At 41.2% G+C, this 14,406-nt stretch overlaps 1 protein-coding gene and 1 pseudogene across 3 annotated transcripts; both read right to left on the reverse strand.

Annotated features, from left to right (window-relative positions):
- Positions 1-1,909: 1,909 nt before the first annotated feature.
- LOC113876396 lies at positions 1,910-3,676 on the reverse strand (annotated as a pseudogene). Its single transcript, XR_003506477.1, has one exon. The product of XR_003506477.1 is annotated as a zinc finger protein 233-like (transcript).
- Positions 2,055-14,399, reverse strand: LOC113876397 (zinc finger protein 233-like). 2 transcript variants are annotated; one of them, XM_027515573.1, is made up of 5 exons: positions 14,267-14,399; positions 11,255-11,303; positions 7,661-7,784; positions 6,775-6,867; positions 2,055-4,941 (listed from the first exon to the last, which is right to left on the reverse strand). In XM_027515573.1, the coding sequence occupies exons 1-5, from the start codon at positions 14,290-14,292 to the stop codon at positions 4,910-4,912; spliced, it is 324 nt and encodes a 107-aa protein (XP_027371374.1). In that variant the 5' UTR covers positions 14,293-14,399; the 3' UTR covers positions 2,055-4,909. The 2 variants fall into 2 exon arrangements, with proteins under 2 accessions (XP_027371374.1, XP_027371373.1); XM_027515572.1 differs by lacking the exon at positions 14,267-14,399 and having other exon boundaries at positions 11,255-13,040.
- Positions 14,400-14,406: the final 7 nt, after the last annotated feature.

Consider the following 14,406-nt stretch of genomic DNA (forward strand, 5'->3'; position numbering starts at 1 on the left):
TCAACTATACTCCAAGCAAAATGAACACTCCATGGGAATTTTCTGGCAGTCCAGTGGTTAGGACTCTGAGCTTCCACTGGAGGGGGCACAGGTTTGATCCTGGTCAGGGAACTAAGATCCCACATGCCACACGGCAGGGCAAAAAAAACCCTACTACCAACCCCCCCCCCCCCGCCCCCGACACACACACACAAAGCATTCATGCCTGGAATATACAGAGTGGCATCTGTTTCTCTATTGAACCCTGACAAGTCAAGTACTGACCATATCCCTGTCCTCTTGTGCAGGCTCTGATGAGTGAGGTCTGAACTGTTATTAAAAGCAATAAACTCAAAAAAAAAAAAAAAAGCAATAAACTTCACATACACATGGTTTTCTTTTCCTCATGCACCTCTGCTGAATAAAAAGGTATGAGTTTCAGTTGAAGTCCTTAATATCTTTTTCATACGCCTGGAGCCTCTCATGGGTTCTGTGCATATATATGTGCTAAGTCACTTCAGTCATGTTGGACTCTTTCAAGATCCCATGGACTGTAGCCCCCAAGTTCCTCTGTTCATGGAATTCTCCGGGCAAGAGTACTTGAGTAGGTTGCCATGCCTTCCTCCAGGGAATCTCCCTGACTCAGGGATTGAACCCACTTCTCGTGCATCTCCTGCATTGGCAGGTGGGTTCTTTACCACTAGTGCCATCGGGGAAGCTCGTGGGTTCTGAGATGGACACAAAGATCTAAATTCCAAATCAACCTTTACTCCACTCATCACCTTCATGGCTGTTTCACTCATTACACTTATAGGATTCATCTACTGAAAGAACCCTCAGATGAGTGTGAAAACTCAGCTCTACGCAATATCCTTTCCACACACACAGCACTTGTAGGGCTTCTCCTCCTCATGGACTCTAGTGAATATGAAGGTATTTGATCTCTCTGGAGCTCTTTCTACCCCTATTCACAGTAAATCCTCCATCCTGGGTGTAAACTAAGAAGACTTCAGGAATATCACTTAAACTGAATTTGGGGAAATACTTCCCTGGTGTTCCATTGGATAAGACTCCACATTTCCAATGCAAGGGCCCTGGGTTCAACTCCTGGTCAGGGAAGTAGATCCCACATGCCACAACTAAGACCTGGCATGTGTGTGTGCTAAGTTGCTTCGGTCATGTCCGACTCTTTGCAACCCAATGGAATATAGCCCAGCAGGCTCCTCTGTCCGTGGGATTTCTCAGGGAAGAATACTGGGATGGGTTGCCATTCCCTCCTCCATAGGATCTTCCTGACCCAGGGACTGAACCCACGTCTCATGTGGCTCCTGCACTGCAGGTGGATTCTTTACTGCTGAGTCACTTGGGAAGCCCTTAGAACTGTGTACTACACCTAAACAGGTTTCCTGCCACAAAAGACCCAAAGTCTTGCAGCAGCATACCCCAAGTCTCCAGTATACAACAACAACAAAAATCACTCATCATACCAAGAACCAGAACAATCAGAACTTGAATGAGAAAAAACAATTAACAGACATCAATACCAATTCAGATGTTGGGATTATCTGAAAAAGATTTGGAATTAGGTACATAATCCTCCTTTTTGTCTCAGCTAGTTTGAGTTGAGTTTCCTGTTTCTTGCAATTGAGAACATCCTAGTGGTTATAAACCACCAGGAGCTCTGAGCAGCCCACTCCAGGGTCTGGTGATGGCCCTGGATTTCTTCAGTAACATGAAATTTGAGATAGAATAGAATTAAAGTATCCAGTGTCCTGGAAGGTAAGGCCCAGAAGAAACTGTGAGAACAACAAGGTTCTACTATATAGCACAGGGAACTCTACTCAATATCTTGTAATAACCTATAGGGGAAAAGAATCTGAAAAAGAATATACCAATATATACATAAATCACTTTGCTGAACACTTGAGAGTAATACAACATTGTAAATTAACTATATTTCAATAAAACAATAGTGGAAAGCCTCCAGTAAATGTACACTTGAGTAAACTGTTCAACCAAGCAAACTTGAAAGCATCTGAGAGGTACAGAGTGGTGTTCAAAACATTCTGCCTTAATAGCTTAGTGCAGCATCTAGAATGCATGTTTTAATGTTTCCCCCTTTTGTACACTCTTTGCCACAAAATTTTATGGAAAGAAAACCAACTTTCTCTGTTTAGTCTGGTCACCAAGGACCCAATACAAGAAAAATAATGAAACTTACACTACATATGACTGATGGTACACTGTCCAGAGAAAGTCTTAACTGGTAAGATAAAAACTTGGGTCCTTTTCTGCCTGTAAAGTGAAGCTAAGCAGGACAGAATGCAATGGAAAAAATCTAACATTCAAATTGCAGATTGCATCATTTTACGTATCTTTATTAAATGATCATTTCTTTGAATTAATGTTTAAGGCCTCTTCTAAGAATCCTTTTCCTAGTACAATTTATTGTGATTAACTGGGATTGAGTGCACTAAAATTTTCAAATGTTTGTCCTATTTATAGTAGGTTTTCCTATCCTTCGAGTGATACAAATTCCAGGGCACCTGCTATGTTTGGCACTGGTGCCAGGTCATGGCTGTATAGCAGCAAGTAGATTTCCTGCCCCTATGGAACCTACATTCCAGTGGACATGGATTTTGTTGTGTCCATCATTATACTTTTGCTAAAGTCCTGAGAGTACTTCTAATTGTAAAGCCTCCCCTATGTAGATTCTATTGAATGTGAAAGTTCTGATTGAAACCCACTGCACCATCCTTATAGGTTTTCACTGCTGTGTATTTTCTTGAAAATTGTGACATTTTGGTCTCTGTTGGACACACCAGCCATACTCATACAAATAGGTCTCCTCATTGGAATTCAGATGACTGTAAAAAATACAGCTCCCTCTTGAATTCTTAAAATACAACATTTTATAACTAGCCCCTGCTGTGCAGGTTTTCTGATAAAAATGTCATGTCTAGGTTCTGAAGAAATTTTTATCACACTTGTACACACAAGTGTACTGGACTGATCACTATTATGGACTCTCTGATGAACCCGAAGACAAGAACTCTTGCTAAAGCCCTTACCACAGTCAAAACATTTGTAGGGTTTCTCTCCTGTATGGACCCTCCAATGAAGATGGGAGGTCTGACTGAAGCTCTTCCCACACATGCTGTACTTAAAGGGTTTCTCTCCTGTGTGGATACGCAGATGAACATGAAGGTATCAGTTCCAGATGAAGCCTTTCCCACATTCTTCACATTTCTAGGGTTTCTCCCCTGTATGGACTCTCTGATGGGCTTGAAGATGTGGGCTCCAACTGAAACCCTTCCCACACACATCACACATGTAGGGTTTCTCTCAGGTGTGGACCCACTGGTGGTCTTGAATATGTGAGTTTTGACTGAAGCCTTTCCCACACAAATCACATCTGTAGGGTTTCTCCCTCATGTGGACTCTCTGATGGGCCTGAAGATGGGAAATCTGACTGAAGTCCTTGCCACACATATCACATTTGTAGGGCTTCTCTCCTGTGTGGACTCTCTGATGGCCCTGAAGATGGAAATTCCAGCTGAAGTTCTTATCAAACACATCACATTTGTAGGGTTTCTCCCCGGTGTGGATTCTGATGGGCTTAAAGGTTTGAGGCCTTACTGGTCTTTCCCACATACCTCACATTTATGTGGTTTCTCTCCAGTGTGAACTTTTGAAGAGGACCACAGCTCTGGCTGAACATCCTGTCACATGTGTTTTATTTGGATGTTTTGTCTTGAGGGTAGGCTGTTTGATGGGCTTGAAGTTGTGATATCTTATTGAAGCCTTTACCACACAGCTCACATTTCCAAGATTTCTCTTCAGTGTTGTCCACACAGCAACTGTTGAGGTCTAACACATGACTGAAGCCCTTCCTATACTGGCCACATCTATACACATCCACCCTGGGGTGAATGGGCTCAGCAGCAGGAAGGGAGGAGTTCTGATTGAAGCACTCAGCACATACCTGACATTGTAGGGTTTCTCGCCTGGGTTGGCTCTCTGGTGGGTTTGCATATGTGAGCTCTGATTCAAGCCCTTCCCATACTCACTATACATACCGGGCTCCTCTCCTTCTTGCAGCTGCTGCTGAAGTTCAAGATCAGAGACAAGGTTGATGCCTTTTCCATTCTCATCAGAGGTCTGACCTTCTGAGTGGATGATGCTATGCTGGGATGTGTTCCTCACAAAGTCTTTTCCACAATTATTGTGGCCAAATGCCATGTTGCTTTTGGGTACTTCCTGATCACCATGTGATGAGAGATCATTCTCATGATGCAATGATCACATGGCCACAGTTTATTTTTTATGTCAATTTGCTGATACCTCAGAGAAGGCAATGGCACCCCACTCCAGTACTCTTGCCTGGAAAATGCCATGGACGGAGGAGCCTGGTATGCTGCAGTCCATGGGGTCACTAAGAGTCAGACACGACTGAGTGACTTCCCTTTCACTTTTCACTTTTATGCATTGGAGAAGGAAATGGCAACCCACTCCAGTGTTCTTGCCTGGAGAATCCCAGGGACAGGGGAGCCTGGTGGGCTTCCATCTATGGGGTCGCACAGAGTCGGACACTACTGAAGTGACTTAGCAGCAGCTGATACCTACTCTGATAATTCTGACTCTCTCAGATTCATTTTCATCCAGAAATCTCAGGAGGTCTGAATTTGAAGCTATTGATTGTTGACACTATTGGAACTCTTCCCTTGAAGCTTTCCCACACAGTTCTCATCTTCAGCAACCTCAGCATATTCTCCTGCCTGCACCCAACAGGAGGAATCAACTTGTTTTAGTAATTTGGACTTGTTGATTTGTAGACCTATTATTGAGTCCTGAGTTCTGGTTAATTTATTTGTAAATTGCTTCCATATCTGCCTGCACATAAGGCCTTCATGCAAAATGTGTATTAGTCCTATTTCTTGAATTCATTTTGATTCCTGTGTCCTAGAAGGATAAAAAATTCAGAGATGAAAGTGAGGACAAGTTCAGGGATATAAGATATTTCACAGGTCGACTGTGTTGGGAGATCCTATTCAACCAATGCATTGTTCAGCTGGATTCTTAGTTTTATCATGCCTATGGAAACAAAGAAGTAATAATGGGACTCATTTAGAAGTATGCTGATGGGACTTCCCTGGTGGTCCAGTGGTTAAAACTCTGCATTCTCAATGCAGTGGGTATCAGTTCAATCTGTTGGTTGGGTAACTAAGATCCCACATGCTGCATGTCATGGCCTAAAAATAAATAAATGAATGAATAAAATTAAATTTTTAAAAAGGAACTAATATGCCGAGGCTTATAGATGAGGTCAAAAGAGAAATACAGTGCTACAGAGCACGGGATGTTCTCAGCAAGAGTGAAAAGAATATATTTGCAAAGGGAGACATCGCTTCTGTCCTGATAATGAACCCATGAGATGATAACTTTATTTTCCTTAATTTAGCCACTAAATGCACATGTTAATACATAAGCTGGGCTTCCCAGGTGGCACAGTGGGAATGAATCCTCCTGCCAGTGCAGGAGATGCAAGAGATGTGGGTTTGATCCCTGGGTTGGGAAAATCCCCTGGAGTAGGAAATGGCAACCCACTCCAGTATTCTTGCCTGGGAAATCCCATGGGCAGAGGAGCTCAGAAGGCCACGTCCATGGGGTCACAAAGAGTTGGAGATGACTGAGCACAAGCACAATACATAAGCTAGATTTGAGAGAGTTCTTCTTTATTTCAATGATGTCTGAATATATAATATTCAACTAATGAACATTATAACTGGGGAAAAAAACTAGAAAACTTATTCCCTTAGCTGACGCATCTTATGGCAATAAAAAAAAATACTATGATAATTATTGCTGCTCAATTTGGCTGGATTTTCTGAAAAGCCTGAATGGCTAATATTATCTTCCAGGTTTTGTAGATATGCATCAGCATATACCAATAGATGCTGTGGTAGCTAGCACACAAAACAGCCTCAAATGATCCCTGCTTCCTAATATGAACATCCTATTGATGTCCCCTCCACAACCTATCAGGATTGGTCTGCGAAGCCAATAGGATACGGCAGAAGTGCTGGTGATCACTTCCAAGATTATCCCATAAAAGACACTGTAGTTTCTGCCTTCTACTCCTTTGAGTGCAAGTACCTTGGGAAAACTAGTTCTCAAACCCAGTGGTTAAAACTCTGCATTCTCAATGCAGTGGGTATCAGTTCAATCTGTTGGTTGGGTAACTAAGATCCCACATGCTGCATGTCATGGCCTAAAAATAAATAAATGAATGAATAAAATTAAATTTTTAAAAAGGAACTAGTGTTTTGAGAACATTCAGGGAGAGGGCTGTTTGCCAATGAACTAAGGCCTCCTCTCCTGTCAAGCCAGGGTAGAAATGAGGCCTCCTACCAACAACTCTGTGAATGACCCCATCTTGGAAGCACGTCCTTCAGGCCCATCAAGCCCTCAAAGGACTGCAGCTCTGGCAGACTTGAGATCTTACGAGATCGTGAGCGAGGCTGCCCCAGAATTTTGATGCACAGGAACTGTGATGTCTATAGTTTTAAGCTGAGAAATTTAAGAATAATTTGTCATACAGCAACAGATGACTAATTAGGTACATAGAAACTAAAGTTAGACATTCATCAGAAGATGAACTGTGTTCTGAAATAATCCTTTCATCACACCAGTTTATCCTCCACTCGTGAGCTGTCTGCAGGAGGAGCGGACAGTGAGACCCACTTAACACCACTCTCTGTGAGCTGCAAGGGCTCAGATCTGCATGGTTCTCACCTGAACACTCATCTCGGGTTTCTGGCTCCATCACCCAAAGCTGCTCTTCTCTCCCCAAATGGAGTATTATATCTAACGTGAAGGGTTGATATCCTGTGACAAAGTAACCATACATGTGTAAGGTGAATAAAAACAAAATTTTTAATTCCAATACTATGATCTTCATGCACTCTGAGCAATATTTTTCCAAATTCTGATCATGACCTGTTGTAATAAATATCTCTTCTGTTGTGATTGGGCACGCAAATAAACAGATGCACATCACTGAAACAAGTGACTGAGTCCTAACCATTATCTACTTTTTTTTAAAATAAGGATTCTACTTTTACAGCTTTGTAGATCTCAACATTTATGCGTTTTCATTTTCATATTGTACAGAAGTTTTACTTCACATGATTAAATAGATTAGCTTATTTCAACTGCCAGTTAACTTTGTTCTTTTGTTTGCTTGTTTTTTGGCTGTGTCCTGCAGCACATGGGATCTTAGTTACCTGACCAGGGGCTTGAACCTGTGCCCCCTGTACTGGAAGTACAGAGTCTCTTACCCACTGGACCACCAGGGAAGTCCCTGATTAACTACTTTTATCATATCTCCTTTCCTGTTTTTTACTCACAGTTTCTGTTGCACTATACACAGTTTCTGAAAAGCTATGCTACTTCTGTCCTAGTTCATTAAATGCAATAATGATACAATTCACTAACTGACTTTAAACCACAAGATGTTACAACTGCAATTTGAGGAAACAGACAAGGAATAAATAAGATGTCCCATAAAAAGGAGGAAATTCAGGCCCCCACATGCAAGGAAGCATTTCAAGAGCCCCAAAATCTTAACATGTTGACACCAAGGCACTCTTGAGGGTTGACAGAGTCCCTGAGCCCTCACCCATGGAGACCAGGTTCCAGAAGTTCTCCAGCATCATGTCAGGGTAAGTTTCCTCTGGGCCAAGTCCAGCAGTCCCAGCTCCTCCTTGGTGAAGGTCACAGTCACCTCCTTGAAGGACTGCCTCCTACAACACCAAACACATGTAGCCTCAATCTTATGATCAGTAGAGTGTGGGGGGTAGGAAGTCACTGTTTAATGGGTATGGAATTTCACTTTGAGAAGAAGAAAAAAGTTCTGGAGATGTGTTCAACAGTGTGAATGTACTTAAAAGTACAGAACTGCACATTTAAAAATGGTTAAAATGGTAAATTTTATGCTATGTATATTTTATCACAATAAAAAAGCACATCAGGAGGTGGATGAATAACCCAATTGTGGTATATCAAGTGAAATATGCAATGAAATACAATGAAGTAATAAAAAGGAGCAAACTATTGACCTGTGTTCAAAATGAACAAATGATGCCAGACACAAAAAGAGTACATACTGTGTAATTCCATTAACATGAAACTCAAGAAATGATGAATCTAGTCTGTAGTGACATAAAGTACATCAGTTGCTGCCTATAGTCAGGCATGTGGGGTAGGGATTAACTGGGGATGAGGGAACCTTTTTGGTGATGAAAATGGTCTACATCTAGACTGAGGCAGTTGTCACATGGGTATGTTTGTCAGAATTGATCAAATACACTTATTATATGTAAATTACATGTAAATTTCACCTCAAATGATATAAAAAGACACAATTAACAAAGCAAATAGACAAACCACAGAATGGAAAAAATTACTCCCAAAATGTATATATAACAAAGGACTTGAACTCAGAAAATATAAAGAACTCCTTAATAATAAAAAGTAGAAGCCATTTTTTTAAATGGGCAAACAACTTCAGCAAGCTTTTCATAAGAGATATGACAAAGGAGAAAACCCACGAAAAAGTATTCAACATCACGAGGGAAAAAGAAATCACAGTCATGGTGAGATGTCATTCCATTCAGCTCAGTCACTCAGTCCTGTCCGACTCTTTGTGACCCCATTGATTTCAGCACGCCAGGCTTCCCTGTCCATCACCAGCTCCTGGAGCTTACTCAAACTCCTGTCCATTGCATTGGTGATGCCATCCAACCATCTCATCCTCTGTCATCCCCTTCTCCTCCCACCTTCAATCTTTCCCAGTATCAGGGTCTTTTCCAATGAGTCAGTTCTTCACATCAGGTGGCCAAAGTACTGGAGTTTCAGCTTCAGCATCAGCCCTTCCAATGAATATTCAGGACTGATTTCCTTTAGGATTGACAGGTTGGATCTCCTTGGAGTACAAGGGGCTCTCAAGAGTGTTCTCCAACACCACAGTTCAAAAGCATCGATTCTTTGGTGCTCAGCTTTCTTTATAGTCCAACTCTCACATCCATACCAACTCTCACAATCATAGCTTTGACTAGATGGACCTTTGTTGGTAAAGTAATGTCTCTGCTTTTTAATATGCTATCTAGGTTGGTCATAGCTTTTCTTCCAAGGAGCAAGCATCTTTTAATTTCATGGCTGCATTCACCACTGCAGTGATTTTGGAGCCCAGGAAAATAAAGTCTGTCACTGTTTCCATTGTTTTCCCATCTATTTGCCATGAAGTGATGGGACCGGATGCCATGACCTTAGTTTTCTGAATGTTGAGTTTTAAGCCAACTTTTTCACTCTCCTCTTTCACTTTCATCAAGAAGCTCTTTAGTTCTTCTTCACTTTTGTCTGACTCTTTGTGACTTCATGGACTATACTGTTCATGGAATTTTCCAAGCCAGAATACTGGATCCCCTTCTCCAGGGGATCTTCCCAACCCAGGGATCAAACCCAGGTCTCTCACATTGCAAGCAGATTCTTTTCTAGCTTAGCCACAAGGGAAGCCTATCATTTCATTAGAATGGCTTAAAGAAACAAGATCCATAATACCAAATGACAGAAAAGAAGAAGGGCACACTGAAAATTTCATGCACCACTGCTGTGCTGTCAAATGGCACAGGTATTTTGCAAAAGAGTTTATATTCACTTACCCTACAAATCCAGTCATTCCGTTTCTAAATGTTTACCCAAGAGATAAGAAAACACATCCCTAAGAAGGTCTGTGAGGCATGATCATGAGAGCAAAATAATTAAAAGCTACAAATAGGGCCTTCCCTGGCAGTCCAGTAGTTAAAACTCCATGCTCCCTTAGCAGGAGGCTTGGGTTCAATCCCTGGTCAGGGAATTAAGATCCCATATGCCACAAACTATGGGCAAAAAAATAAATTAATGAATGAAATAAATAATATACAAATAAATTATGAAAATTTAAAAATAAATACATTATAGCTACAAACAACTCAAATATCTCTTTTAAAAGGACAAACTGTGATCTATTCATAAAATGGAATATGATAAAAAGGAATGGATTACTGACACCTGCAACAACACAGCTGAATCTCAAAAACATTATGCAGGGTCAAAGAGGTACAAGAGTACATACAGTGTGATTTTGTTAATTATGTTTAATTTGAAAACAAACAAATTTAATCATATGATGACAGATCAGAACAGGAGATGCTTCCCAGTCAAAGAAACTGACTTGAAAGAGACATGAGAGAACTTTGGGGGTAATATAAGAGTTTTTATTTCTGTTTTGGATAGTGGGTTAATACAAGTACACAACCTTGAAAACAGCATATACAACTGTCATTGACCCAACACTTAAGATTTGTGTAGTTTTTGTAAGTAAATTATATTCCATTTTTAAAAGCCCTAAGCAAAAGTGTTATGAATCAAAACCAAATTTATTCAGAGTTACAACAGTCTGTAGGCTTAACTGTGACTTCTGAATGGTTAAATAAAACACAGAAACCCTTCTGAGGTAATACATAAAAGAATGCTGAATCATAAAAAAACTCGATAATATTAAGTGAAAATATAAAATTGAAGTCTGTACATAGACTATGATTCTAAGTAAATAAAGGATCATAGACTATGATTTTAAGTAAATAAAGTATAGCTGACTTACAAGCAGTGTAGTAATTTGTGTTTTTCAGATTTTTTGATGTCTGAGTTTCTGTACTATTATTTGTGAAATGAAGATGACAAAATAAAAAAAATAACTAAAAGCAAAAGCAAAAAATATAACCATAAAAAAGCAAGTACATGGCATACAAGGAATGTTTTCTTCCTTTATCCTTCCCATGGAAGAGAAAAAAGATAACAGAAGAGAAGAAAATAAAAGAGAAAAAAAAAAACATGATAATAGAGAAAAGACTTGTGATTGTTAAAGGGTGGAAGAGGGATGCACTGAGAGTTTGGAATTAGCAGATGCAAACTACTATTCATAAGATGGATAAACAACAAGGTCCTACTGTATAGCACAGAGAACTATATTCAATACCCTGTGATAAACCATAATGGAAAAGAATTTGAATAAGAATGTGTTCATATGCATAATGCAAATACTCTGCTGTACAGTGGAAATTAACACAACACTGTAAATCAATTACGCTTCAATTTTTAAAAATGTACCTAATCTTTAAGAAAAGAGAATCTTTGCAGAAAGAGATGTAATTTTAAGAGATAAAACTCAACTCACCTGGAACTTGGTCATGCTCTGCCACCCATTCTGGGGGAAGTCAAGAGTCCTGGGAAGACATAGTGGCAAAGGAGAAAGAAGCCTTGAGACATAGGTCCAAGCCCAAGTGTCTGCTTCGTGTGAATCACCAGCCTCTCTGGCCCTTAAGCAGTAGAGCTCATACAAGAGTCCCTTGGGGCTCCCGGGGTTCGGGGCCATCATTCTCATCCTGGGTATTGGGGGAAATGAAAGGCTGTGGGATGTACTGGCTATGAGAGTGGACTCTGGGGCCAACAGGTCCCAGGTCAACCCTGGTGCTACTCCTGTGACATAAGATACTGGTTTTCCTGCCCTCAGTTCCTGACACAGGCTCCTGAAACCTTCATAATTTCCTGAATGCTAGAAGTGTGTTTTGTTTCGCCTTCATTCCATTAAAGGAGTCTTTTTATAACATCCAGATTTCAGAGACTGTATAATGCTCTGTCTTAAGAAATTCACCCTTATTTCTAACAAGTCCATAGTTCTGATTGGCTATGTCACTTAATAGTTTCTGGTCTTGTAATGATATTTCATTGATATCAGCATCTGGTTCTATGAAAGGTATAAATACAGTTCTTGTGAATTTTCTTCCAGTAGTCAGAAGAGTCTCAATGGCACATCCTCCTCTGCCATGATGACTGAAGTAAAAAAAAAATTTTTTTTAAATACAACTGCTAGGTTTCCTTTTTTTTTTTTTTTTTCATTTTAAACAAAAGTGCAATGGTCTGTCTCACTTAAATGAATACTGTAGTGGCCACAAGAGATCTGAATTTATAAGGGTGCTTTCGGGATTAAGTGAGCAAGTCCAATAGCCCTGAATAGGCAAGTCAATCCTGACAGAAAGTCAATTAGTGGTTGCCAGGGGCTGGAAGGGGGCAAGTGAGAGGTGACAGCTCAGGGGCATGGGGTTTCTTCTGGGGGTGATGAAAATGTTCTGGAACTAGACGGTGGTGATGGTTGTACAATCCTGTGAATATACTAAAAAGTTGTATATTTTGTAAGAAAAAGTATATGTGAATTACATCTCAAGTTAAAAAATAGAAGAAAGGACTTCCCTGGTGGTCCAGTGGTTAAGACTGTGCTTTCACTGCAGAGGGCATAGGTTCAAACCCTGGTCAGGAAACTATAACCCCACAAATCACAAATAGCAGCCTAAAAAATATTTTTTTAATAAAAAAATTTAAAAAAACAGGGGAAGAAAACAGGCTTGGCTCAGTGCTTGGCACATAACACAAGCTCTCAATAAGTGATGATATGATGATTATTTTCCCCATATAATGGAAGAGAAAGCTGAGGATTCATGCAATTACTTTACTGATAATCACAGAGCACATGACTCCAACTCTGATTCCAGGGCTGGTCTCCAGGTCTCTAATCACACAGAAGGGTGTCACTGGGGAGAAACGAAAGGGGAGTTGGAGAATATAGACTCTGCACATGGAATCAAAGGATGACAGAAGACACACTTTCTCAGGCAAGGATTGGGCTGGACCGTCTCAGAGGTTCCTCTGAGCTGTAAAATCTTGAGGCTGTTCCTGATTGGGAGGAGAGAAGATAAATTGCATCTTCCAATTTTTTCCTCTGGGTTTCGGGAACCTCAGTCATCAACCTGGTTCCAACCCATCCAGGCTCTACATGACGGTGGTTAACATGCATGTAGACCCCAGATAGGTTGGAACCAGGTTGATGAATGAGATTCCCAACAAAAGTCTGTATAGTCAAAGCTATGGTTTTTCCAGTAGTCATGTATGGATATGAAAGTTGGATCATAAAGAAGGCTGAGCGCGAAGAATTGATGCTCTTGAATGGTGGTGCTGGAGAAGACTCTTTTGAGAGTCCCTTGGACTCCAAGGAGATCAAACCAGTCAATCCTAAAGGAAATCAATCCTGAATATTCATTGGAAGGATTGATACTGAAGCTCCAATCCTTTGGCGACTTGATGCAAAGACCTGACTCATTAGAAAAGACCCTGACGCTGGGAAAGATTGAAGGCAGGAGGAGGAGGAGACGACAGAGGACTAGATGGTTGGATGTCATTGCCAACTCAATGGACATCAGTTTGAGCAAACTCCAGGAGATGGTGAAGGATGGGGAAGCCTAGCACGCTGCATTCCATGGGGTTGCAAAGATTCAGACACAACTGAGCAACTTTCACTTCACTTCACAATGCATATAACGCCTGTAGAAGAATACCTGGCATTCACTATGTTAACAGATTATTATTACTCATTCATCAGCAGGTCTCATCCAACCTCCCATTTATTCTATAAACATTGGAACATTTATCTGGTAGACAAAACCTGCTCATGAGTGAAGGAAACTTGTTGCCCACCTGGCAGAAATGACATGGCAAGATAAAATTCCCTCACGTTGGGACAATGTACCAGGATTCGTGCGTCACTCACTCTCTCCTCTCTGTGAGTTCTCTTTGAGAAATCAGGGTCAGGCATGGAGAGATAAGAAAATATGGGAGAATGAAAAGACACAGTTGTGTGTCTCGGGCCCAGGATATCTTACAGCGGACATCCCCATGCACCGGCTAGAGGTGAGACCCTCTTCTTCCTTTAAAAAAGATCAGGGCTGTGGGTGTCAAAGGAATCCACGGAAAACCCCTCTTTCTGCAGAGGTTAGAGAGGTTCTGAGCTGGAGCTCAGAACACCCGGGGCTCACAGAGGCTTTCAAGGACTGAAAGCATCGCGGAAAGAAGAAACTGAACAATCGACCACTTTTAGCAGGTGCCAGCGATCGGTTCTAAGCAGTTTCACATTTGCTTCCCGTGAATCTCATCACATGCCAACTAAGGAGGTAACACTATTAACTCTTTACATAAGTGAATCGGAGCAATCTGATAATTCTATGAAGAGTATATCCGTAAGAGATGGCAGAGCGTGCCCAAGGTAAGGGAGGCGAGGAAAACCAAGGGGCTGAGAGACTCTCAAACTGGGAGAGCGCTACCCCGCTTTGCCCCCAACCAGGGGACCCGAGAACCTCACCAAACGCCAGACACAAAAACCGTCATCCCTGCCCTCCATTGCTTCTGTTTCACGAGGGTGAAGGCGAGGGCGGCAGCTGCGTATTCCACATCCAGACAGGATCAGAAGAGACCCAGACTCCAGGTACTGACTGACTCACC

The sequence above is a fragment of the Bos indicus x Bos taurus genome, chromosome 18 (genome assembly GCF_003369695.1).
Source record: "Bos indicus x Bos taurus breed Angus x Brahman F1 hybrid chromosome 18, Bos_hybrid_MaternalHap_v2.0, whole genome shotgun sequence".
NCBI lineage: Eukaryota > Metazoa > Chordata > Mammalia > Artiodactyla > Bovidae > Bos > Bos indicus x Bos taurus.